This window comes from Delphinapterus leucas, chromosome 14 (genome assembly GCF_059928025.1).
Source record: "Delphinapterus leucas isolate spDelLeu-1000000601 "Yukka" chromosome 14, BTC_Dleu_Yukka2, whole genome shotgun sequence".
NCBI lineage: Eukaryota > Metazoa > Chordata > Mammalia > Artiodactyla > Monodontidae > Delphinapterus > Delphinapterus leucas.
Window position 1 is genome coordinate 33044846 of NC_143142.1, and position 27601 is coordinate 33072446.

At 43.0% G+C, this 27601-nt stretch overlaps 1 protein-coding gene across 2 annotated transcripts in view; it reads left to right on the plus strand.

Moving 5' to 3' along the window:
• The window catches only part of EPB41L3 (erythrocyte membrane protein band 4.1 like 3), an 84607-nt gene extending 58924 nt beyond the window's left edge, over nt 1–25683 (plus strand). The window contains exons 11-25 of one of the 2 annotated variants that reach the window (XM_089894945.1): nt 257–477; nt 4106–4669; nt 9555–9608; nt 12505–12540; nt 12722–12787; nt 13249–13440; nt 18652–18726; nt 19104–19193; nt 20173–20880; nt 21389–21511; nt 22124–22507; nt 23302–23433; nt 23923–24021; nt 24450–24530; nt 24804–25683. In XM_089894945.1, coding sequence (XP_089751071.1) covers nt 257–477; nt 4106–4669; nt 9555–9608; nt 12505–12540; nt 12722–12787; nt 13249–13440; nt 18652–18726; nt 19104–19193; nt 20173–20880; nt 21389–21511; nt 22124–22507; nt 23302–23433; nt 23923–24021; nt 24450–24530; nt 24804–24914 — 2936 coding nt within the window. In that variant the 3' untranslated portion in view covers nt 24915–25683. The remainder of the gene's footprint in view (nt 1–256; nt 478–4105; nt 4670–9554; nt 9609–12504; nt 12541–12721; nt 12788–13248; nt 13441–18651; nt 18727–19103; nt 19194–20172; nt 20881–21388; nt 21512–22123; nt 22508–23301; nt 23434–23922; nt 24022–24449; nt 24531–24803) is intronic. The other variant, XM_089894944.1, reaches the window with a different exon arrangement.
• Nucleotides 25684–27601: the final 1918 nt, after the last annotated feature.

Genomic DNA, 27601 nt, shown 5'->3' on the forward strand with positions numbered 1-27601 from the left:
AGTGGATGGAAATTATTCTGGTGGCTTTGAGAGATGAGCATTGAAATCACGCTTAAACGCAGTTATGGGTGACAACAGAAGGATGAATCTGTGGCGTTGCTTAGATGAGAGTACCTGCAGGGCTGACCTGTCTTTTGAAGAGAAACCTGGTATTTTATGGGGAGATTTTTGCTGTAACGGGAGCAATCGGTGGTGTCCGTCTGTCTTCTGACTTAACTGTTTTGGTCTTTATTTCTCCAATTGTATTTGCTTTTAGCATCAGTGAATGAAAACCATGAAATATACATGAAGGATTCTGTGTCTGCTGCAGAGGTTGGTACTGGCCAGTACATAACAACAAAGGGCATCTCTCAGACCAACTTGATCACCACTGTGACTCCGGAGAAAAAGGCAGAGGAGGAGCGGGGCGAGGAAGACGACAGACGGCAAAAGGCCGAGGAAGCCACACCCGTCGCTGCCGTACGGCCCGAGGGAAAGGTACATCTCCCCGCTGTCTCCCCGACCTGTGCACTCTCTAAAGAACTCCTGAATAAGACTGAGGACGTAAGCCAGGAATGTGAATAAGACTTAGGCTAATTCGTATCTCAGCATTAGTCACCTTCATGTTGTCAACTTTTAAATTAGTATGTCCTCTGTCAACACTTTTCCTCTGCAAAAGCCCTTTCTAACTTTCGGGAAATTCTTATTGAACAACTGAGGTGCTACGTGAGACTTTCAGGACAGCTGTCCTGTCTGTAGATCTTAAAAATACGTTTGGTAGTGAATTACACTTTTCTGTTTGGGCTCACAATTCAGAACTGTCACTAAAGCTGTTTTCTTTGTTTCTGGCCCCATCCTCCTACCCAGGGCTGTGTATTTGTCTAGATGCACAGTAATTGCTTTGCCCTTCTTCTGACCGCTGGTAGCTGAGTGACCACAGCCTGCATACTTGTACACTGTTTCCACTGTTTCTCTCTCTCAGTCTTATCATCTTAACCTAACCATCAGAGTAGCCAGTGGATGTGTTTTGGAAAAGGGATATTAAGGCCGAAGTTTGCAAGGGAAGACGGAGGGCGAACTTGGCAGTAATTTTTCCAGGGTGTTTTATTCATTGAACTTGGTCACTTCATTTCATCCAAAAGTCAATTTATTTTTAAATATTATGTTTATTTCTGGAGGTCCATCACTATAACGCAACTTTTCAGGAAAATGAAAGTCAAAAAACATGTAGACAACCTGCTTCTGGTTCGGGGTTTTGTATGTCGCAGAGCAGCTCCCTAAAAGTCAAAGAACATGCCGGGAGGTTTATACATAATAATAATGGAAAAACAAGAGTGGGTCTTGGAATGTACAGAGTACAGAGTGAAAGGAAACAGCAGAATAAAAATGCCGTATAACTTAGAGGTTATGCTAAAACTTAGGTAAATTTGATTCAAAAGTGCTCTTTTGCACGTGGGCTCTTCAAATGCAGAGTACGGGGCAGAGAATCAGCTGGGACTCTGTAGAAAAATGCTCCTTTGGATAAGAATTTAACAGTGACCTCTAAATGGGCAGATTGGCAAACGTATCATCATTCTGTTTATGTTAGACTATCCCAATGACCCAGTCCATCATCCTTTTTTAGGGTAAGATTATTTATTTGCCAAACACAAAAATAAAAACAGGATAGGACATAATGGAAGGATATTTGGATCACTTTTGCTGTTAAAATGTGCTTTGTTCTGAATTTTGTTTTTACACTCTTTTCGTTTAAGGCGGGTTCTAACTAGGTCACGATCAGAAGATGATATACTTGAAAAGCCAATGTGTCCCATGATTTCTGAAAGTCGCCCAGGCCAACACTCCATTCTGAGGGATGTGTAAATATGATTAAGTGCCCCATAAAAGTAAATGACTTGTCGTTTGCTCCATAAACGATCCACTCCCACTTTGTTTGATTTTAAAAGATCAGCGATTTGTTTACATGAGATGGAGCCCTAAGCCAGCATCACTGGGTGCCTTTTATGCCGTGGGAGATTAGAAAGACCAAGAAGACTGTTCTCTTACAGTCGGAGCCTCTGAGAAGCCAGCACTGTGACCCTGATGCCTTCTGAGAGGCCGTGGCTGAGGCCTTGTGCTGAAGGAGCTGAAGGGCTGTCTGCATCTCCCCCGCTGCAAAGCTGTCTTTAAAAACCACTCTAGGGCTTCCCTGGTGGCACAGTGGTTAAGAATCTGCCTGCCAATGCAGGGGACGCAGGGTCAAGCCCTGGTCCGGGAAGATCCCACATGCCGCGGAGCAACTAAGCCCGCGAGCTACAACTACTGAGCCTGCGTGCCTAGAGCCCGTGCTGTGCAACAAGAGAAGCCACCGCAATGAGAAGCCCGCGCACCACTACTAGAGAAAGCCTGGCGTAACAACGAAGACCCAACACAGCCAAAAAATAAATAAATAAAATTAATTTTTTTAAAAAAAGCCGCTCTAAAAAGCACTCTAATCAGCAACATGGACGATGAAGCCGTCATGTCATTCTTCTCTGTCTTCAAAAAGTAACGTAGAGGGCGCTTATTTTTTAACCAAGACGAAAATGTATTACTGAAAGTAGTTCTTAAGCGACTGGTCCCTAGATTCCTTTGAGAGGAGGTGTGTTTCCCCACTAACAATCACCCCAGCTGACGGGGCAGCCTCCACGGGCAGAAGGCGGCTTGTAACTTGTACATTATTCTCAGCTCAGTGAGATTTGTGCAGCGTCTTGTTTAAGACACAGTGTTTAATGTCAGATGTGAGTATTAGGAAAAGACATACTTGTCTGATACCGAAAAAGAGACACTTCTACATTCTACTAGATCCATGATATAATTTTATTTGTGCATTTTCTTACCCTCTGTCTCTATATTTACCAAGTCAGGGTTGGATTACCATCACAAAGCAGACCAGATAATGTCCATGCTCTCAGGACACTAGGCAGAAACACGCATGTGAGTACACACACAGACACACACGAGCAGAAGTTCAGTCATCTTCAGGCTCCAGGTGACCTTGTCTTGAACTCGGCTATAGCAGCTTCCACGCTGGCCCTGGGTCCTGTTTGGCATTTGCTTGTCTCTCCCACCCCTCTCGCTCAGCACCCCTCCACCACCTGCAGAGAAAGCTGGCTGTGGTCACGGAGACTGCGGGGACCAGGAAGGGTGTAAAGAACCTTACTTGCCCTGCACAAGCCTGCATGCCTCTCCCCAGGAGCACTATTGTGGGGTTGCCTGCCTTGATCGTCCCCTTAAGGACTCAAACCAGGCGGCTTAAGCCTACGGCTCCTCTAAGAAAAACCGGAAGGTGGGGAAATTGTATCTTCCTATTATTTATGGACCACAAGTAATACAAAGTAAGTGCTGATAAACCACATCACAAGAAAACACATTCTTTTTTGCTAGTTAGCTTGTTTGAAACCACTTCTTTAAGCTCCCCCGTGTACATTATGGGTAAGGGGCCAAAATAGTAGTTTTCAAAAGAGCCTCGGTGCTTTATGGAGAGGTAAGGTTCCTACGGTGTTCACTGTGGAATTACCTAATTGGAGCTGCTTATGGGTAGGAGTGGGGTCAGAAACTTCGTGATTTGGAAACCCACCTGCTTTGGCTATAACTGACTAACCAAGGAAAAGTAACGCTAGAGATTTTGTTTTTAATAATCAAAAATTGGATTCATTGTCATTTTAATCTAACTGAACCCTAGTAACAGATCTGGCAGCTGGAGATTAGGAGAAGTTATTGAAAGTCTTGGTTTTAAGTTATCAGAGAGTTACATTTGCTCTCAGCATCCTAAAAATTTCTGGAGTTGTTGGTCTAAACAGAAGTTTTGGATCATATGAAACGTAGTCATTGAGATTACCCACAGATATCTTCGGTTCTGATTCTTTTTTCAAGCCCACCCTATGTTTGACTTGAGGGTCTAATGGGAAGACGATGGCCATTCGTGGCAGTGTTGGCATGCCGCTTGAATACTTTAAAATTCACCAACAACCCTAGTGCTGAAATTCTTGTTTGACGATTTTTTTCTCGGTACCCATAAGAAAATTAACTAATTGCAGTTTTCTTTTTGTCCTTTTGCACCTCTGTTCGCTGCTTTCTGTCTCTCTCGCTGTCTCTCTCACATCAGTCACCCGGGCTTGGCACTGACTCATGTCCCCCCTCCCCCCCATCAGCCCGCTCTCCCCCTGCATCTCCCACAGGGCTCCGCAGGAGGTGTAAGGAGAACGGGCACCCCCCGTCGGGGGTCGAGCCGGCCAGAGACCCCGGGCACCTGCACAGGGAGCCCACCTCGGACTCTGATGGCCGAGGGAAGCCGTGCCTGGGGGACCACGATGTGGCTTTTAGCTGCAAACAGCGGCCGGGCAGAGGGGCCACGCTGTTTTCCTTCTCCTTGCAACTCCCCGAGTCTTTCCCCTCTCTCCTGGATGACGATGGCTACCTGTCCTTCCCCAACCTTTCCGAGAGCCACCTCCTGCCCCAGAGCTTGCGGCATTACCTCCCCATCCGCTCGCCCTCTCTGGTGCCCTGCGTGCTCTTCATCTTCTTCTTCCTGCTCTCCGCCTCCTTCTCAGTGCCATACGCCCTCACTCTCTCCTTCCCTCTGGCTCTGTGCCTCTGCTGCCTGGAGCCCAAGGCGGCCTCCTTGAGTGCCTCACTAGACAATGACCCGAGTGACAGTTCAGAGGAAGAGGTGTGTACCGCGGTATAGAACACACGTCCCTGTCGTGCTCGGGGCCGCGGTCCGAAACAGTCTCAGACGGCTGCTGCGATAGCGGTCCTGCTTTCAGAGCCTCATTTATCGTCTGTGCCAATCTGTGCAGAGGTTTTGTGTGCAGGGGGTGCGACCCGGCCCCGGGGTTAGGCACAACACCATGTGGATGCAGCAGGCTGAGCCCGGCCCGGAACCGCACTGCCAACCCCCACCGACTCCAGCGAGTGGGGAAGGACTCAGCCGTGAGCCAATTGTAAATAAATAACCCGTTAGCTACGTAAGAGCTCAGGGTCGACTTAAAGGCTCTGTTCAGTTCTCATTCAATAAAGGGAATGACACAGAAGACGGATGAGTAATTTTCAACTAGATTGGCGGCAAGTTACCAAAATGTACCCTGCTGTAATGATGCACAGTGGTGATACACACCAGGTAAAGGATGCTCAGGGCGCGGCAGGAGAGAGCACCGCCGCCGTCGAGGTGCATCACCACCCTCGGGGCAGCTCTCCAAGACTGTAAATGCCTCCCTCTCCTCCCTGGAGATTCTGAAATGCCCCCGCTGCTCTTTGATTGTCATTGCCAGACCGTCATTGTTACTCCATGAGGGGAGCCCGACCCCGTGGGTGTGTTGGGTCAGAAAGAGGGGCTTGAGCGGTTTAAAACGCTCCGTGACATTGGTCATCGGCAGGGCCAGAAACAGGACCAGAAAGAGCGGCAGTTGAAAACAGCAGTTTCCAAACACAATCAGGAAAGACTCCTGTTAGGTTTCCATACGCTGTAAAAATGGGCTGAGATTTCATGAACACGAGCAATGCCAAGGCATGTGTTGAGTGGCACCCATTCTCTCAGTTCCGGCGTGAGGCTGGGGAAGTTGGAGGGGCCTCTGCGGCTAGCGACCAGGAAAGGACTTGAGCCTTCAGCCTCCATCCGTGAAAGCAGGCTGCCTGTCAGTCCCCCGTCCCTCATCCGAGCCATTGGGGGAGGTGACATCCTAGCAGGTAGTGTTTCCTCTTAATTGCTCCCCTTTCCCTCCACTCCATTGCCCTGTGAACAGCCCAGCGGTTTCCCTCTGTGCAGCCTTTAAATAGAACGCAGGGGAAAAGAACAGAAGTGCCAACAGGCCCCTGGCTGAAACCCACCCTCCTACCTACGCCTGCCCCCGGCTCCTCCAGCAGTTCTGGAGGGTTTTGTGTCAGGAGCCAAACCCAATACACCTAGCATTAAAAAAGAAAATCGCAAAGTCAAAGCAACGCTAAGAAAGGAAAGTCTATTCAGTTCTATGCTCAGCTAGAAATGGTAATCCGAGCTGCACCTGTGAGTAGATAGCATTGTGAGGTACGTATCTATATTTAGTGGTATTATGACTGTTTCTTTGCAGCAGCAGGAAAAAAGTGGGAATGGTCTCCAAGACGTTCCCAAGAAAAGTTTAGGCTTTTCAATTTGATGTTGCCTAAGAGCCCTTTGCAAGGTTCTTGGATCCTCTGTGACTTAGCTCCAGATCTATCTGTGTGTAACTATTTTCGTACGTGGAAAATATTTTAAGAGAAAAACCACTCTAAATCCTAGGTTTGAATATCACCATTTCTCATAGTAGCAACGTAATCAAATAACGTAGGTCCAAAGCTACAGTTATGACGAACGCAGTATTATCTACAAAAACTGTTTATAATATTAGCTGGTTTCCAACCTGCTCATCTTTGTTCCTTTAGCAGTGGAGCTAGTCATCAAGCTAACAGAAGGTGAAAAGATTGCCATTTTATGTTTTTCTGCATTTTAAATAACCGAACTTTTATGTAGCAAACCACACAGATCTTGTGCCTAATCCAGGGTGTACATCTTGTTGTAATCAGTGCATGAAAATTAACGTTCAACTTGGGCATGTCTGCATTACATCAGCAAAACAAATCACAGCAGTTACTCCTCGCAAGCTGGAGGCCGCGTGGCTGGTGTTCCCCACATGCAAACCCTCCTCTGAGACCGTGAACCAGCTCTGGCCGAGGCGGCCTTTCTTGTCCTCCGCTCCAGCCTCGGTCACCCGTGACGGCTGTCCTGCCACATGACTTTGTATTTGGCCATCTGTTCAATGTCGTCTCAACCCCAAGTGTTAAGAGCTGTGAGCTCTGGTTCAAGCTGAGCTAGAGAACTCAGATGTAGGTCATTCAGGTAAAAAAACAAAAACAAAAAACACTCGCCATTTGTTAACACGGCCTGTTTTACTCCCTGGGCCTCAAGTGCTTTGGCAGCTAAACCGGGTGACTTTGTAACATACGGTTCAGCTCCGTCACTTTGGTTTTGCAAAATCACTAATGACTCTGGTTCTTTTTAAATATTTTATCATCACTGCTTACATCTGTCACGTGTGGTAGTGGCTTAATTAGTCCTAGCCCTTCTCAAGAGTGAAACCCAGTGCAGAGAGCTGTAATCATTTCAAACTACAGAGCTGTTAGCTTTTCTTTTTTTTCATTTGTCCTTCTAGAATTTTGGTCAGATAAGGAGGGGCCGAACGCTAAATCATCTACATCTGTCCAGAGACGTAAGATGAATTTAGCTCACCGTAATTATGTGTCAACCTGTGAAGAATTTTTTGATAATACCAAGAAAGGAGGTGGATGAAGTCTAGAGGAAAAGATTGATCACTTGATTTAACATTTTAGATGGTGTAAACACATTATATGATAGTCCATGGCATGCCGTACATTTTGCAGTTTTTCTTAGACATAGGATATTATATAAATAAAAGTTGCTATAAAAGCTGCTTTTTCAGACTTTAATACTTCAGTCATTAACTGTATATTGATCAGGCACTATGTTTGTTGAATGACTGACTGACCAGGTGCTGAGTAGGGGATTGAGGGAGTTTAGATATGGCCTAAGCTGCTATTTATTTGTGTATAGCCAGGAAAAATAATAGCAATACTTAGGAAATACTATTTTGATATCAATATTTATGATTTTTATAGGCATTTTTAGCTGTGTGTATGTGTCAGGCATCGCATAAAGACTTAATTATCTGTTACCTGATACAGTTAGGGCTATGATTTTCCCCATTTTCCAAGAAGGAGATTGGGATTAAAATATGAAACCTGCCCCCTGTGCCACAGAGTTAAATAAATAGCAAAGGATTTGAGCTGACGTCAGTCTGTCCTGAGACCCCCTCACTCTTAACCATGGCGGTAATTCCAGTGCCAAGATGCCTGGAAAGCTGCTGAAGTGAATTCTAAAGCCATAAGGGAAATAATCAAAGTAGGAGGAGAAAAACTTTCAAGAACTTTCGAGGCCTTTGACACAAATAGTTAGCACACTGAGCCCAAGTCGTTCTTATCGGTTCTTGAAAGCCTAAGGTTTCCCCGGGTTATCCCATACCCTTGAACAGTGACCTGCTTCTCTTCCTAAATCAAACTGGCCTTGCCCTAGACTGTCAGTTGGTGAAGCCATGCTAATGCCCTAGCAGTGATCACCCCGATAAGAAAATTAATAGCCACCCCCTTCCAGGTGTTGCCAAGGTGGTCGGGTCATGAAAGCTCTCAGCATGCTTTCTTTACCAACCTACTGAAAAGGATTTCCCTTAGACACAGGAGCAGATTGCCAGGATGGAGACCTCAGGTGCACAGGCCAAGCATATGAGTTCCAACTCCTTTTCTTTTAGGAATATAGAAAATGAAAGTTTGGGAGAGGATCAAGAATTCAACCCAGCCAGAGTCATGTAGACGTAAAGAGCACAGTCCCAGCCCTCCCGCTGGTAATCCGTGGTCTTTGCAATGAGAGATTATTTTAAGAGACAGATTCACAACCTTAGAGCCCCCAGTATGGATTTTTGTTGGCAAATTACTAATCGCACAACTTTGCTCGAAGGACTTTTAATAATGACTAGTTTGAGAGTTGAGAAGGGAAAGTCAGGTAATATTATATAGGACGTTGAGATGTCCCAATTTCAATGGCTGTGGCTCATCTCTCCTCCAGAAAAAAAAGAGTTTTTGTTGTAAATCATAAACCGCTATAAAAACAGATTAAAAATCGGTTTTGAAATTACTATTGTAATTCTCCCTTGAAAACCTAGGCTCTGTCAAATGCTGTGCTTTGTTTTATTTGTGTCCAAGTAGATGTCTCTCTCCCTCCTTCTCTCCTTATTTTTCATTACTATTATTTGCTTCATTGGAATGTTTATTTTGGAACGAGATATTTAATTACATACTTCTCTATACCTCTTTCTATTGGAGGGTGGGACGAAATAAACAACATATAGTCTTAAAAAATATCTAGTTAGCAATCCTACTTGAGAACTGAGTTACATTTTTCATATATAGAACATATGCCTGTGAGTCACTGGCATGTGCTTTTTATAATTAAAAGGTAATGCAGACAGCCCGATGGTCTTAGATGGATGCAAATTACCAAAATGGTGTAAATGAGGGGCTGAAAGTCCAGTGACTGTTAATAGCAGTTTTTTTATTTAAATTGACATGTTAAGTTACTTTTCAAATGTGACCTATTCCTAGAATTTTTTTAAAAATATATAAACAGCAGTTTTATTTGCATTAAACATTTCTAGGAGCTCTTTCTAGGGGTTTCAGTTAAAACTGGGGGAAAGAATGACACGGCAGCAGACATGGCAGCTTGGCTAATACACGTCCTGTGGTTACGCAGGCCGTGTGCCTCTGGTCTTCCTCTGAGTGTCTCTGCTGATGGAACCTAGCTCTGGCCTTTCTTTGGCTTTTGTTTGAACCTGCATTCTTGTTGGGAAGGTAGTGCGATACAGATCACAGAAAAAGGGACTGAACTGTAGGCCCCAGGCTTGCCCGCTTGACGAGATGGTTTGTTTTCTCTTCCTGCCTTCCTCCTGGAACCTGATCACCTCTGTGATCCACAGACCGACAGTGAGCGCACGGACACCGCGGCTGATGGGGAAACCACCGCCACTGAGGTTGGTACAGTCTCTGTGGGGTGCCGCCCGTTGCCTAACAGAAATGCTGGTTCTGCCTTTAGGAACTTTGCATATTGCCTTTGAGGGTGGAGAGAGATTCTACTTTTAACAGTAGGAGTTAAATATATTCTACTGCCTAGACCAGTGGTTCTCAAACTCTGGCCTGCATCAGAGTCATCTGGCGGTTCCCATCCTCCTGTTTCACATTCAGAAGAAGGTCTGGGGTAGGACTGGAGAATTTGCATTTCTAACAAGTTCCCAGGTGACAGTGACTCTATCCATTTCAGGGTCACATTTTGAGAACCCTTGGCTAAATTGGTAATACTTTTTAAAAAATTTTTATTGGAGTAGAGTTGATTTACAATCTTGTGTTAGCTTCAGGTGTACAGCAAAGTGAACCAGTTATACATACACATAGATCCACTCTTTTTTAGATTCTTTTCCCATATAGGTTATTACAGAGTATTGAGTGGAGTTCCCTCTGCTATACAGTAGGTCCTTATTAGTTATCTATTTTATATGCAGTAGTCTGTATATTTTTTTAAAAATGTATTCCCTTATCCCAAATGTTTACGCATGATAGCCATAATTGGGGGTGGGTGGTACAATTTATGTAATTAGCTTATTGACTAGGTACAGATATACTTTAAAATCCCAAATGGTCAAAATGCTTGTTAAGATTATACTACTTAACTCATTTTTCATAGCCTGGATGTAGTCTGGGTCACTCAAAAGAAATGAATTTTCCAAGGAAAAGAAAATGAACAAATTACTGTCAGTACTTTATTGGAAAAAAAATGATCACATTGACCAGTGATACTATGCTCTTATTTATCCTTTGTTAATTCTTTAGTGTTCGTTAAATATGTGTATGGCTTACGTCGTTTTCTAAATCTTCTCTACCAGTAACTAATTAAAATTTCTGTAAAAACAATATTTATCTATAGTAATGGAAGTCAAGATGTTCATTTCCTAAAGTGCTAATAACAGAATTTTTTTTTTACTTTGTGATAGTGTTTAACATTAGGTTGTTTTCTCCATTATCCAGTCGTAACAATATTTTCTAGTTGGGTATTTAGGAAGAACTAAAAATGTTATAGGTAGTATCTATACATCACTTCACTGAAAATATGTTCAGAAAAACATTTCCAAATGGAGTTTAATTGTTTCTTCCTTTGGAAATGCCAGAGTTCAGTTCAAAGTTTGGAAGCCATCATGTTTTAATTTAGAGATAATACTGTAAAACTATCATACTGGTTCTTTTAAGCAATCACATATAAACCGATTACAGGGTAATCATTTTCTACACCAAATATAACAGTTGCATCTTCGTTTTGTAAGAATTAGTTATATGTAACTGCCGATACATTCAGTAAATTTCACTGTAATCCTAAGGTGTGCTGTAAATGAAAAACATTTTAATACTACTACTTTAAATTTCTCTTAATTCGTCCCAGCCTCTCCTCCCCTCCCCCTCCCTGTGTCCACAAGTCCATTCTCTACGTCTCTATTCCTGCCCTGCCACTAGGTTCATCAGTACCATTTTTCTAGATTCCATCTGTATGCGTTAATATACGGTATTGGAGGGAGTAGCATTAACATATATACACTACCATGTGTAAACTAGGTAGCTAATGGGAAGCTGCTACATAGCACAGGGAGATCAGCTTTGTGCTTTGTGCTCTGTGACGACCTAGAGGGATGGGATGGGGCGGGGGGGGGGGGAGAGGGAGGCTCAAGAGGGAGGGTATATACGTACACATATAGCTGATTCACTTTGTTGTACGGCAAAAGCTAACACAGCATTGTAAAGCAATTATACTCCAATAAAGATGTTAAAAACAAATGACTCAGCTATGAGAAAATAAAATACTATAAATTTCTCTAGCAGTTTTAAACTTTGTTATACAACATTTGAAGCATGCAAACGAAGACGTATAACATAGGTAGGTTATGAAGCTTAAAAATAAAATGAAGGGCTATGAACCCACCACCTCTGTAGAATCAGCATGCCTCCAGCCCTCTAACGCTTCTTATAAACGCTCCCCCTTCTCTTTTTTCCGGAGCCAGTGTAACAGCAGTGCGGGGTGGGGCGTGTAGGTTAGAGAGTCTGGTCCCCATTGAGACCCAGACAAAGTGATCCATTTGCTGAAGGCCATGTGCTCTGGAATCACCCACTTGTCACCCATAATTTCACTCTGGACCGCGTCTTATAGTTGATTTTTGTAGTTGATGGTAGTCTATGTAATTTCCTCACTTACCCCATCCGTATCAGCCCTCTCCTCTCCCAAATTTGTTTTTAAGTAGGTGGGTTCAAGAAATTCAAAGATCCAAGAAATTTTTTAATGTGGGAACCTCTGTGTTAAGTTCTTTGTGCCTCAGTTCTCTGGCCTCTGTGTTAAGTTCTTTGTGCCTCAGTTCTCTGGTCTACAAACTGGGGATCATAATAGCTAACCTCATAGGATTATTGTGAGGGCTCCTACACTCCAAGGGAGCTCTCATCATTGGATATTCATAGCCGTTTTTGTGAATTTTAATTTCGATGTTGGCTTCCCCCACTTCCTGAACCGCCGCTAACGTCTTTTAAGGACAGCCCGCCAAGTCCTAGCTGTCCTCCCAAGTCCTCCCAAGCACACGTGTGGACTCATCGTGCTTGGAAGTGTCCAGGTTAAAATGTCAAACACCCAAGGGGCAAGGAATCTTTTGCTCCTGTCTTCTTATTAAGATTCACAATTTGTGTGTGAGAAAGTTATGGTTTATATATAAGAAAGAAATGTCTTCTCACATAAGAGCAAACTAGTGCCCCCATGTAGCTGGCTTATGTAGACCCATCCTTCCATCTTAGAGTCGATGGCATGGTAAGACTTTATTTCCCACTCTCTCTTGATGCTGGCAGTCGGACCAGGAGGAAGATGCAGAGCTCAAGGCACAGGTAGAAAATTCAAAATCAAACACAAAAGCAGAAACCAGCGTGTGATAAGTCATTGTCTGTGGTGTTCAGATCTTGCAGCATGCTCCGTGGTGGTGACTGTGTGCTGGTGCAGTGTGGAGGATGACACTTGTTCATGTGACTATCATGTCCCTTACCTTCCTTTCTTCTCCACTTTTTTCAGAATAGTCTGATTAAGCGAATAAAGGGTGAAAATGTGTATGTCAAACATAGTAATCTTATGTTAGAGGTTGGTATTGGTATATACCAGTGCATGCTTGTGTGTGTTGGTTTTCCTTTAGTGGCTTAACCTGTGGGCTCGTACCATGATGCATGAAGGGTGTGTTCTCACCTGTGAATACGTGCGGTTGACTTCTCAGCTTCCTCTGATTCCTTCCTCTCTCCTAGACGTAGATCCCCTTTCCTCCGTGTGTATTTATTTTAATTCTCTGGTTACATGTGAATTACACTCTTAACAGTTGACCTTTGAAACTTTTGATTTTTATGCTTGCGTGAACTAGATTTTGTTTTCCCTCGGAAATATCACATTTTCACCAGAGTGTTTGTGGTAGTGTCATGAGCCCTGATCAGAATTCTTTTATTTTGACTACTAATGAGATAATGACCTAACTTTTAAAACGAGAGAGAGCACGCAGAAAGGAAGACAAACGTAAAATGTTGACTGTTGGATTCTTTATGTTCTGAATATAGGAGCTAGATAAAACCCAAGATGACCTGATGAAACATCAGACCAATATTAGTGAGCTGAAAAGAACCTTTTTAGAAACCTCCACAGACACTGCCATCACGAACGAATGGGAAAAGAGGCTTTCCACCTCCCCCGTGCGACTAGCCGCCCGGCAGGAGGAGGCACCCATGATCGAGCCGCTGGTACCTGAAGAGGTCGGTATTCAGGCTTTGGGTTGCACTTGTCTTCTGTTCACTAGCCTCGCTCCTCTGCAGGGTCTGCAGGGAAAGGATGTGGCAGGCAGAATTCTGAGTAGAGAATCCCACCCCTTGTCTGTGTATAGCCAGTACAATGTTAGGTGGCCAAGGAGTGAGTAATCGCATCCCGTGGTGCTTTGGAACGAACAAGGAAACTCTGGTTCAGATCTGCTTATTCTAGATTCACAGCTGGGAGACATTGACCTACTGTATTAATGAACCAACAGTTTTTCTGAATGTACTTCCGCTACTTTAAGAAATGCCTTGAAAATTCATGACTGTTTCTCGTCAGTTGCAAGATGAGCATGCCTATTGAGATTGTCTAATGTTTGACTAAACAGTGTTCTGAAGTTGATAACATTTCAGGGCATACTTTACTCTGGGACTACTACACCAGGTTTTTACGGGTATACTCAGTTTTTTATTTCATTTTTATTTATAGCATATATATATTTTTTTTTAAATTGGTTATTTTAACTGATTTATATATATAAACATATATATTATATTATGACTTATAATCAGTTTTTATTTGGTTTTTAATAGGGAAAGTAAAGGCCAGAATGTCTTTTTGAGCAAGTCTTCCATGTAGGAAATCGCTCTTTAAATGTACAGTAAGATAGAGGATTCAGCTGGTGTTACTTCAAGGCTCCCATCGTGTGGGACCCACAGTGGCAGTGGTACTAATCTTACTGTCAACTGTTACACATCATCTTACTTTATCTGTCTTTCAAAAGAAGTAGTTTTTTAAAACGGCATCTTTCTAGTATAATATTAACTCCTTTCTTCCCTTGAAAGCTGTTTATCTAAAGTGACCACAATCATGATGTTCATGACAGTTCCAATCCCACTTAAAAAAAAATGACAAGGTCTATCACCATTTGAATTACTTTGTAAAGGGCCTTTTTATGCAGAATAAATGAAAAGTCCTGTGACCAGAGTATTCCTGTACCATTAAACATCGGTTTCATTCAGATTGTTTGAGTTTCAAGACACAAAAATTTCAGATTTTCCTGATTGATTTAAATAGTGTAGTTCCTGCATTAGTAAGACTGCCACTTATGAGTTATGGTCAGATAAGTTTTATTGTAACTGGTCAAGTTTGGTTTACCCTATTTCTACGAGGGCTGGAAATAAGGAAGGACGTGCTGGCTCTGAAGATGGCAGATACTGGATTACGTTACAAAAACACAAAATAAATAGCCACTGAAAAAGTCAGGCCCCTCCTCCCCTGCTGTCACTCAGGGACACGCGAGGTAGCAGCCCTTTGAATGGAAGTTCGGGTAGTTGCTTGGAGAAGTTAAAGGTGGTGATAATAAACAAGGGACTGTCGAAGTCTAGGTCATTAGGCTAGTAAAAGAAATTTTTTTCACTTATTAAACCCTCGAATTCTTAGAGAATAACGGTGATGACCCCAAAGAATGTTAATAACTTAAGAGGTGATGCTTTGAATACGCTGAACTTACCCTCGATGTGGATGCCTTATCCCTGTTGGTGCAGAGAGACTGCAGTAGACCTAAGAAAGGATTGTTTTAAAAGGATTAGAGGATGGAGGAAAGATGTCCTCTGCAGAAGCACAAAGTGGTTTGGTTGCGCAGACTGGAGACCAGCAGCTGGCTTAGTAACTGCTTTCAAGTGTCTGCTGAGTGGTGAGCAGAAGCTGTACCTTAGGACTCCACTGCCACCGGCAAGGGAGGAAATTGTTGGGAGACTTGCTAGATGTAAAGAAGAGCTTCTTAAAAACAAGGCTGGCTAATAACCCTGGTTATCAAAGGGGCTCTGAAAAAGCAGCTCCAAGGAGCTTCAAGTCCCAGAGGAAGAGAGGTCCCTTCTGGGAGGTCAGGGCTATGCGCGCTTCCCTCGCCTTGGGGCTCCCATCTGACCCTTCTCCCGGAGCCCTTGGTGACACCCAGTTTATCCTCCATTTGAGGGCCCTGGAGACAGCCCGGCACGTTCTTAATGCTCCAAATTCTTGTTCATTTCTATATTAAAACTTAATATTGGCTTTTGTTATTGGTTTTGTGAAAAGCACAAAAGATAATTTTATCCTCCCAGCCAGCTAGGCATAATACACAAAGCATATTTGTTTAAAAACACCTAAACAAAAGATTTTCATTTTAGAGGGGAGGTGTTTTTCTAAGTAAATTACTCATTTGATGTTATCCTTTTATTTAATATGACCCACTTTAAATTAATTAAACAATAATTGGCCAGTTTAGAAAGAGGTCCAATTATTTCTAAAAGAAAATATGTAACTTAATTTTTTAAAGTGACTTCTCAAAGTAATATTGCTTGTGTCAGAAGGGTAAAGAAACTGATTCAGTGAGGCCACACTTAGTTGGATTTTGGGGGAAATCTCAGTGATACAATGTTGTTTTGAAAAAAATGTGATGACTCCTGATTTTTTTTTTTTTTTTTTTTTAAAGAAGATGTTGGGGGTAGGAGTTTATTAATTAATTTATTTATTTTTGCTGTGTTGCGTCTTCGTTTCTGTGCGAGGGCTTTCTCTAGTTGTGGCAAGCGGGGGCCACTCTAAATCGCGGTGCGCGGGCCTCTCACTGTCACGGCCTAAAAAAAAAAAAATTGCTCAAGGCGCACCTTCCCAGGTAAGGTGAACAGGCAACAGCCTGTTTAGTGCCACATTTTTGCTTTTTTGTGTTTTTTATTGGTGATTTTGCTCTTTAAAATGACCTCCAGCCATAGTGCTGAAGTGCTGCCTAGTGTTCCCAAGTACAGGAAGGCTGAGATGTGCCTTACAGGAAAATATGTGTGTCATGTACGCTTTGTTCAGGATAAGTTATAGTGCTGCTGGCTGTGAGTTTGACGTTAATGGATCAATAATAGATATTAAATAAGGGGTCTTTAAACAGAAACACACATAAAACAAGGTTATGCATTGATCAGTTGACGAAAATTTCATGACCAGAAGCTCCCAGGAACCTGACCCTGTCTTTCCCATAGGAGCTATGGTTCAGCACTCAGTAATGTGTTCACAGCAACTTTATAGAACACACCTGCCATGGATAACTAGCATCAACTCTCTTTACGCATTTTTCTGCTTTCTTGTCCAGCTTTACTTTTGCTATTCAGGTCTTGGATGGGCCTTACATTGGACAAAATATGCATTCACTATGGATCATCTATTCATGGATAGAGAGAATTATCTCCACTCTGTGAATCTGACTTCTGTGACTTTCCATTCAGACCCTGGGGTGCAACTCTAGATGCGTATTACAGTCACCTACAAGATTTTTAAAATACCCATGCCTGGGTTCTACATCAGAATCTGATTTAATTAGTCAGAGGTGCACCCCACACATTACTCTTATTTAAAAGCTCTCCACATAATTCTAATTCACAGCCCAATTTGAGAACCCCTGGCCCGAGCAGAAATGAAAGTCACAGCTCCATGGAGACCCTTAATCACCTGAGCAAGTAACACCTCTGTGAATTTTGCATGCCACTGTAGGGCCTTGTGTCCCAATTATGACACAGGCATGAACGTTTAAGGAACTAAATGAAATAGTCAGGGTGTGCATCTGACTCTGTCTTAACCCCTAGTAAATGTTTCGATCATCAGCTTTTCTTTATCAGTACCTCTTAACTTTAGCAGAACTCACTGGATTGGGGTTGACAGTATACAGGATTTAATGATAACATCTATCCCCTTATGTTACCCTTTTCCGTTATTATGGGACATGCACAGTTCTGGGTGCAGACAGTGTGGACATTTTTACTTACAGACACAGACGTTTTTAAAATTACTTGATGTCAGATAACAGGATATGCTGAAAACCACTGCTGTTGTTTTTTTAAGCTCTCATTGTAGGAAAATATGTAGTTCAGTGATTATAATTAGAGGCCTAGCCGTGGTATTCTGAAAAGTGTCTATAATTTTGACTTCCTGTTTCTTATTTCTGTTTAAAAAAGAGGCTATGATTGAAAGTTTAAAAAATAAATCCACATTGAATGATTCCACATGGTACATTTTGTCTCTTGCAATATCTTTCTCCAAAATGGGACAGGACAGGGATTTTTTTTTTCCCCCTTTGAAATGTCTTATTTGTTCCTCATTTAAAAGGAGCATATGAGGACGATGCTATCAAAATCTGTCAGCAGGTCATTCCAGATAACATTCCAGATGCTCCTCTACAACCTCTTGCAGGCAAACGATTAAAGATAGCACTGATAGCTTTGTAGATACATACCTAGGAATTTTAAATACCTCTCATAAAATTATATTGCTTATCATCAACAAGAGGGTTTATTTTCAAAGTTCCATTCGTCTAGAAACTTTGAACTTTTCTATTATTATTCTTAGATGACTTTACCAAAATATCCTTTTGTTCACTATTCTATGCGGTCGTGTGCTGTACACAGAGACAGGCTCGGTAGCTAACGTATTGCCCCTTGAATTATGCCTATTTGATACTAAAGGAAGCAATAAAAAGATGAAAGGAAAAAAACTGTTCTAACATAACATACTTAATGTCCTTTTAAATTTTATATGTTAAAGACAAGTATGACTTCAAATACTTAATTCTTCACCAAGATATTCTGAAGTTGACTTTTCAGGATTATTTGCCATGTTATAAAAGTTCAAATAAAGCTATAACCTTATGTTTATTTGTGGAATAAAGCCATCAATCTAGGCATAACTGGGTTTTTCAGATTAGTAGCTAATGCAGTGACCCATGTGTATTTCCTTTCTCTGTCTCAGGCGGCACTTCAGTGGGGAATATGATCAAGAATTTGTCAGACGTGGAAGTGAGAATTTATTCCTAACTTAATTTTTTTTAAATCTTAACATTTTCATTTTAATACTCACTTTGACAGTATTGCAGATCACTGACATATGAACACTTACTGAAATGCCAGAAAGCTCTTTATGCCACTCTTGCATATTCTGTGTTTGTAGAAATGAGAAATGTTTGAATCCTAAAAACACCAGAGATTCAAAACATAGTCTGTTACTCTTTGGAAATAATTGTTAAATGTTGAGATGGCTTCAGACCGTTTTCCAAATTAACAGGCACTAATTTACTTCTTCAGGAAAAAAAATGAATGAGTATTATATGTGTAGCACAAGAAAAGAACTCTCTTCCTAACTTGGCTTTTTGGAAACTGTCTGCTTCCTCTTCTCCAACCCAACCCCCTTTATTCAAACAGACCAAAGAAGAAAGAGAGATTTCTGAAAAGGTTCTGTTTTTGCAGCAAGGAAGCTCTCCATTCTTTGAGTCTCAGGTAAAAAACAAGCATTAAGGAATTTTCCAGAAGGAAATTGCTCTTCAGATTTCAGTGTCATTAAAATGTCTGTAGTTTTTCCTTTCTTTTTAAAATTTACCTTGTTTGCCCCTAAGGTAGGTATATCATTTTTGCTTAGATTCTGGGGAGGGAAGTAGGGAATTTTGTTACTAATTTAGTTATCCGTTAGCTATCATTTCTTTGTGGCTTTTGCTCCTAGGTGATTATATCTGTGTGTGGTCATTGAAACATTATGATTATACTTTGTAATGATATTACTGGACCTTTTAGTACCTCTTTCACCCATAGAGTGATGCTAATTTAGATGACCTTGACTGATTTTGAAAGTTCTGAACTTTTATTGGTTTTCCCACTAGCCGAGTGTGATAAAGAGAATTCAGGAAGGAGGCTCTGTGGTTACCTCTCGTCAAATCATTTTCCAGAAAACTGTCCCATCCACCCTAGAGGTTATTTTTCAATTCATTTTGTTTAATCCGGCACCAGCCTATAGATGGATCTGTAATCCTTTTTCTTAAGGCCCACCTGTTTCTAGATTCAGGCTAGGATAAGTACGAAAGTAGCAAACGTCCAAGTTTAAAATGTAAACCAAGGTGCTCCCTTGCTCCTGGCTTGGTTTCCCTTCCCTCTGTAACCTGTTAGACTAGTTACCTGCTAACGTCCCGGTAGGCTCCCCAAATACAGAAGTTTCATAACTTGCATTTCTTCTGCCTTATTGGAACTAACACTAAGGAAACTGGCAAAGAAACTCCTGAGACGATGAACTTCGGTTGTAAATAAAATCGGAACAGTGTACAGACCACTGTGACCTATTTCTAAGGGGCTCCGACAGTGTCCTAACAGTGGGAAATAGTTCATTACAATGCCTGGAACACAGGTGCACTGAATACTTATTGGATAATAAGTGCTAGAGTGGATTCCGTCTCCCATATAAGGAAGTATAATTCACAAACATGGAAAATGGTTTTCACGGAAATTTGTGGAAATGCTGGCACGTTCTTTGTGAGAACAACAGATATGAAGTACGGTGTTCTATTTCACATGGAAAACTGTCTTTTCTATGTCCACGCAAGTAAAGCTAAATAACTTGTACAACAACTTCAAAAATGTTGTTTAATCTTGACATACAAAATGATCAGACATTTAGCGTAAGATCAAATATAGTCTTTGCAAAATTTACCACCAAAGTATTTCAAGAAATCTGAAATTGCGAGTGTACACGCAGACCGTATTCCAAGTTGCAGGTTAGAGTTAATAAATTTCAGATGGGAAGAGACTGCAGCCATAATTAATAAAAATAACCCCAGCCCTGTGCAGCCACCTCCCAGGCCTGAGTGTAGCTCTCACCCTGATTGCCTTAAAGGATTCTTATTTTAGAAATGAGATACCATCAGAACTTCTAATTTAGCTTTTATATTCCAAATATAGGGCACAGAGGACTGGGTTATTGTAGACAAAATACCCACTGAGGTAGTTGATGGTGATTCGAAAAAGATTGTGACGTACAAGGTGGTGACCGTGAGCACTAGAACTGATGACATCCCCGCCGACTCGTTAGGATCTAGCGCCACTGAAGTGCAGAGCTTTGAAGACTTGGCCCGAGAAATGCACTTGAAGGAAGAGAACAAACAGAAAATATACACACTCGGAAAGTCCTACGATACCGTGTCTGGAAAAATTGTCACTATGACAGGAAAAGTCAAAGAAGGGGAGAAGGTGGTGTCCCCCTCCCCTCTTGAGCCAGGGCTGGCCGAGCCCATGAAGAGCCCCCGTGTCCTGGCAGAGTTCGAGGTCCTGGGAGTCCTCACCGAGGACAGGACCAGGAGGGGGCCTGAGGTCCACACTCCAAAGCGGAGGCTGTCGGAGTCGCTGGCCCCCATCAAGGAAGCCGAGTCCCGGCTGCAGAGCCCCGAGGATGATGCTCTTGAGAAAAGCCACGTGCCCGGGAGGGATGCCAGTCTGGAGGGCGAGCGGCTGGGCAGAGCGGAGCCCGAGGCCGAGGCCGAGACCTTGAAGGTGGGGCCCTTCAGTCCCCGCAGGAAGAGCCTGTCCAAGTGGAGATACTCCCAGGAACCGGCCATCACCGTCGCCACCACCCAATACGTTGTCACAGAGTCGGCCACGTCCCAAGTCGTGGTAACTGGTGCTGCCTTTGGGCCGCCGTTTCCGATTCCAGCATGACGTTTGCCAAGGCAGCCCTTCCACCCCAAGCCTTTCCATTTCTCTTGCTGTTTGGCTTATGTTGAGAGCCGCCAACCCAAGCTTTTTTGTTGTTTTCATGGTTAAGTCACTACCGCGGTCTGACGTGAGCATTGAGATACCTGCCGTTTTATTTCCAGCTCTTGTCCCCGAGGTGGGGTGGTGCTGCCGGGGCTTGAGGTGCCGGTGCCGGGTGAAAGGATCCGCTTCACCCAGCACCGCCCTAACCCCAGGAACTCTCTCCGCTTTACCAAACCAGAGCCCCTGCTCACCCCGATTTGCTGTTGATTTCCCATCCCTATGTGTTTCCAAATCTGTCTGTAGATCCCTCCATCCCTCGCCCTGGGTCCCGTGCCTACAGTTCTGTCTAACCAGCTGTGAATGAGTACCTGCCCTCCTGTGTCCCGACCTCTGTGCTTGACTCTCCATTTCTCTGTTCACTCAGACTAAACAGTCTTCTGGAGAAAAGCTCATGGATGGCTCTGAAATCTTCAGCTTATTAGAGTCTGCGAGAAAGCCGACAGAATTCATAGGAGGGGTTACTTCCACTTCTCAAAGCTGGGTGCAGGTGGCCATCTGCTTCCATCCTCGGTGTCTCTGTCTCTGCCTCTTTGCCTTTTCTTTGTGCCTTTTCGGGGTGTGTGTGTGTTGCATCCAAGTGGCTTTGCTTTAAACACCTGAGAGGGGTCTTCACTTACACCCCTCTGTGCCTGTCCCACGTTTGCATCACGTCTTTAGTTCCATTACAAGAACACACTTCAGATGTTCAGAAAGCAATCGTGCTGAGACGTTTTAACAGCATTTAATTTCTTAAAGCATTTTATGTCACCTGTTAGGTCTAAGGAAGCAGCCAAAACCAATATGCATGTGCTCCAATGCTTTCATTTTGTTTTGGTTTTTTAATTGCGTTTTGTACTGCACTCTTGTTTCTTTTGCAACATCCGAAGAAGCAGCACAGGTTCGAGGCTATGTGTCAGGCAGAGGGCAGGCATCAAAGACTCTGGTGGGGGGAATGAAAGCTAATTTATATTTTCTCTAAGCGTTGCTGGTTATAAGCACTGGTACTGGCTTTAGGTACCCTGGTGAGTGGCTGCTTTTGTTGTTTTTTTTTTTTTTTTTTGCTTTCTGATCTTTGCTTTGTGGAAAGTCACACTGACACCACAATTTTTTTTCCATGCAGAAAATGGAAACCAAGACGGAGTCTGGCAAAATGGAGACGGAAACAACCCAGCACCCCCAGCCACTTAGCACCCAGAAGGTTGTGCAGGAAACGGCATTGGTGGAGGAAAGACATGTGATGAATGTGCATACGAGTGGGGATGCTTCTTACGCAGCTGGAGATGACATGGATGCTGTGACCCAGGCAGCATCTGCTGATGTATCTGATGTGAAAGGGAAGGAGGTCTCTGCTCTGACTGAGGGAGCGAAGGAGGAAAAAGGGGAGGTGGCCGACAAAGCTGTCCTCGAGCAGGGAGAGATGGCAGCTGCTTCCCAAGAGCCAGAGGAGGAGCAGAGTGCAGCCATCCACGTTTCTGAAGCTTCGGAACAAAAACCTCATTTTGAGGTAACTAGCGGTTAATGTTACTTTTAGTGCTGAAGTAAGTCCCTGAAATTTAGTTAAGCATAAAGGCAGGGCTAGGTTTAATTTTCTTCCTTTTCCAAGAGCAGTTTGTTTCTCCTCTTGTTGCCTTCTTGCATGGCAATTATGGGGTCTCCATGCTGGCCTGGGGTCCCATGCAAACATATATAATGATTATTCACAATCTAAAGTTCCAGGAAATGGTTTCCACTCTCTTTGCAATTACCGTAACTGGCCATAAACCTGGGAGATGCATAGCCTGCCAAGATATTAGAAAACTTGATAAATTTATTTCTGATCAGTGTACTTATCCAAAAGAACCAAAACCAGGCTTGCCCAGGCACCAAGTGCTAGAATTTATTCTTTATTCTCTTTTATTGAAATTCCTGAAGTACATGGGGGCGGGGTGAGGGGTGGTGGTTCAATGTCTTATTACTTGTTCCTTCTGTCTAAGAAGTTTTTCAATAAAAGGCTAATTTATGATTTTTTAATCTATTAAAATTAGTTTATGAGATAGAGGAGAGGGAATGTAAAAAAGTGGGGTTTTTTCAATTTCCTTCGAAATATTTTCTTGTACCCGGAACATTCCGTATGAATTCTGGGAGACTGACATGTATCTGTTGTGTGCCTCATTCCCCAACTGCCCCCCATGTAAAATGTAAACATTTATTTCATACCAACCTGTGCTTAATCTATATCCACCAAGAGGGGAGGGAAAAAAACAAAGGTATGTGTTTGCAAAATTTAATAGCCACTCTGCCTGCTTCCCATTGGTATAGCCATCTACTGTGAAGACAGAAACCATCAGCTTTGACAGTGTTTCACCAGGAGGAGTAAAGCTAGAAATTTCTACCAAGGAAGTGCCTGTAGTTCACACAGAAACAAAAACCATAACATATGAATCATCACAGGTAAGACAGTCTATGAAGGCCAGAGCCCTGGCACCTGTTTTACCCCTTGAATGGCTTCATGCATTTAAGTGTCACTACATGATATTTAATTTGTGAGACTCAGAGGACCCAACTGTCTCTATCAAGAATGGCACAGTAATTGTAATTTTATTACCGCTCAAGGAAGAGCAGGTGACTTAAGCAGGTCTTCACGTAACTTGAAATGGAGAAAGAGGCTCAGAAATCTATCTCCCTAGCCATAGATAAGGAAGAACACTACTAGCTCAACCAGCCCCTGCTCACATTTCTGAAGTCCCAACTTTTTAATGAGGGTTAACAATGGCCAAGTTTGATTCAGTCCATAGTCTGTGGCAGCTCCCAGATGCTGATGGAACAGCACAGTGATTGTGCAGATAATTAACTCATCGTCATGCCCTAAACCAAGATAGCAGACGTCTGGAGAGGTGACATCAATATTCAAGTGTGGCGTCTCCCCCTTTGCTTGCTTAGGTTGATCTTGGTGCTGATTTGGAGCCAGGTGTGCTCATGAGCGCACAGACGATCACATCTGAAACCACTAGCACCACGACCACCACCCACATCACCAAAGTAAGTGGAGTGGGAACGGATACAGGAAGGTATCCGTTCAGAGCTTCTGGGTTGGGCCGCACCAGCAGATAGGTGAATGCCAGGATGCCAGGCAGCTGCATTGGAGCTCTCACGGCTGCTGTATTTGTGGTGCATCTGTCCTCACATGCCAGGTTCCGTTTAAGAATATGCATTCTGATGCCCTTTGCATAACCCTTAACTCCAGTGCATAGCATATGGTAGATGTCCCAGAAACACCAGCCAGCCAAAACCCGAAGGACTCTATTCTGGCTTCACTTCTGAAATGAACCGTTGTGAATAACTGCCATAGGATTCTGTTTCAATTCTTAAAGAATGAATGATGCAGCTTAAAGCTGTGTCAGCATTTTCCGCCGTTTCCCCCGGTCAACAGTGACGGTAAATTCATAATGCTTATGTGTTGCTTTCAGACTGTGAAAGGAGGCATTTCAGAGACGAGAATCGAGAAGCGAATCGTCATCACGGGAGACGCGGACATTGACCATGACCAGGTAGCGTGTGAGAGAGGGTAGATACCCCGGCAGGGAGGCAGAGAAACACTAGCTGGTCGTACTCTTCCCAGAGCTGTGCTTCTAGTCCAGCCTGTAGTCTAAACAGTTTTCTGAATTAACTTTGCAGTATGCAGCGTATGACCCCCTTTGCAGTCATTGTATCCCATTTGTAAATTGTGTATATAGATCTTGCTCACGAGTCTCCACCTGGCTCTGATCTTGCACGTCCCGCCTCCTTTTTGTCTTTGCCTTTCTGTGATTTCCTGGGGATAGGCACTGGCTCAGGCAATTAAAGAGGCCAAAGAGCAGCACCCTGACATGTCAGTGACCAAAGTAGTGGTCCATAAAGAGACCGAGATCACCCCTGAAGATGGAGAGGATTGAGCCCAGGTAAGAGGTGGCGCTGGTTCTCTAGGCTTGGCCTCGGCTGGCATGTGGCCCAGGGCTTCCCTCTCTCCCTCCCCCTGCCTCTTCCCTCTCCTTTTTCTCTCACTGGCGTTTGCAGGGCTCTGGGTATCAAGAGGATGGAAAATTGGTTTGCGGCTGCTGCTTTGTTTCATATTTGGAGGCTCCATACTGTGGACTTTTTACCTCCCCCTGCCAGTTAGAGGATAAAGAGAAAGCAGAGTCCGCTTGCCTGGTCCTGCGCATGTTCCCTCTTAATGCATGCTCTGTGCTCCTCCCGTTATCCACATTTGAAAGGTCGGATCTGGTTTCACTTGCCACGTAGCCTAATCAGAGCTAAGACGGTTTTGTTCTGAGAGGTGCAATCTGTGTGTTCCAAATACTAGGGAAATAAAATATAGCCTGTTCTCCTTCTGTTGGCTGCATTATCCCATTGTAAGCTTTCTCTTCCACCGTGTTTGGTGCTAGCCTGTTTATGTTTCTGTTTTTGCTTTGTTTTACAATTTGAGACCAGAGCACTCATTCTCATTGTGGATGTCATCTATTTCCTGTATTCTTTGGGATGATTTTTTTCCCGAGTGTAGTATCGTGTCTCAGGAGGAAGCAAAAATGCAGTCTTGTGGTCCTGCTTTCCTCCAGAAAGCGCGTGCCTTTCCAGCCACTGTTTGGCCGACATCATGAGCAGACAGCATCTTCTGTGTGTGCACAGACTTGTCATGCATACTAACCCGCCCCTCGAGAACTCGAGGGGCCCTGAGCATCCCTGGAAGGCTTTGAATGCTGAATGCAGCTCCTTGCACACTTGGTTATGTGATAAAAGTCTCTTAAATGCTTTACATGTATAAATGAGATAAGTACGTTCTCTAACGTTGGTTAATGTTGATTGATGAGTGGCTTCTCTCAAAGGGAAAAAATATAAACATCACTCATTATATTCAAATTAAGAAGGTAATTTGGAAGATAGAAAGCAAAAAAAAAAAAAAAAAACCAAAAGAAGGTTCTCTTCAGCGAGTTGAGCCACTTGGGTGACGATGTGGTTATTTCAGAGAAAGCCTGTCAGTGGCGTACACTGGTATTTTACAGTATCTTGTCAAAAAGAGCATTTCATAACCGTACAAGATACTTCTCCCATGACCTCGATCTGAGGGAAACTCTCAGGTGTTTTCAGACGAGTAACTGATCAAATCTCTCTTCTGCAGGAATAACCTAGGCTGCACCTGAAGCCAGTCATGCAAACCATTAGAAAACCCAGAGTCTATGTGGAGTTTCCTCTTCTAACCCACTGATTTGCATCTGCCCATGGACAATTTCAATCCAGAAGAACTGACCTTGACCATTTAATAAAGACACTGGCAGAGACCTTCCCGTAATAAAGCAATCTGAGTCAGCCTCACTAAACTGACATTGCATGAAGCAACGATACAATTACAAAACAAGCAGCATTTTTACGTTTCACACAGCGTCTGAGTTCTCAGCTACACCTGCACGTTCATAACCAACAATAGAAACCGTGATCTCATGTAACACATAAAACAATCCATGCCTTTCATAGCTGATTATTATTAAAGCCTAAACAAAATTGCAGTTTCTTAGGTGACAGATCTTTTGTTTACAGATCAACAAAGATTACCCTAAACTGCTAGAAGCTGTCTAGTCCCGTGTGTCAGGTTTTTCCCAGATTAGATGTGCCAATAACCGAGTTTATTCATTAAATAACTTGAATCTTGTACTTGTTTCCTCTGGTTTATTACTCTCACCTGTCAGCAGTAACGACTCCCCAATCCTCTGGAAATATTTAGCGCTCACAATCCTGCTTTGTGTCATCTAATTTAAACCGTTAGAAAGTAGTACTGACTTTAGCGTGTCAATGTGATTTCTTCCCCGTCGTCCACTTTGGTCTGCGTTCAGTCTGGAAAGCCTCCCAGAGTTCCCTAACAAGTCCTAAATATGTAAATTGTCATTATTTTGGAAAGAATACCTGTATTTTTGTTAGTTCACCGTATGATGAAATTTCACTCCGGGAAAACCCGTTGGGCTCCTGTTGCTTTGTTTTCTTCATTTCTTCGTCCTTGTATTTTTTTTAATGGATTTTTCTTCTTTTACTTGAAAAAAAGTGTTTTATTTCCAAGTCTGGTCCATATTTGCAGTCTAGTTCAGAGCCAAGCCTTAAACTGTACAGAATTTCCACTGTAATAAAACTATTTAGTGTTTAGTTATAAATAGCCTTCAAAAAGTTATATTCTCCATTTCACTGTCAGCCGCATCGCACAGCCGTGGTGAATGTATGTTTCCGCATAGCAAAATAAAAATGGTAAATGCATTTAAACCTCTTATTCTCTAAGTGTACTACTTTCAGGATTGTACGTGTTTGGCCCAGAGCTAACATTTGCATGACATCAAAGGCCTCATTCATCTTCAGGGTAGAGAAAGCCTGTCTTTTTCCAGGATAAAAAGTGTAGACAGATGGGGAACAAAATACGTGTAGATATATGGTTGGTTGCCTCTGCAGGCCTTGAAAAGTACAACTAGTATCACAGAATCTCATTTTCAAAGTTTTCATTTTTCTGTTAGAAGAGAGGCTGTGCTCTAATCCCAGTGTTTCTGGGGGTTTTTAATTACCAGAGAGACACCTCTGCCTCACATCCTCTCCAGAGACGAGCAGGTTA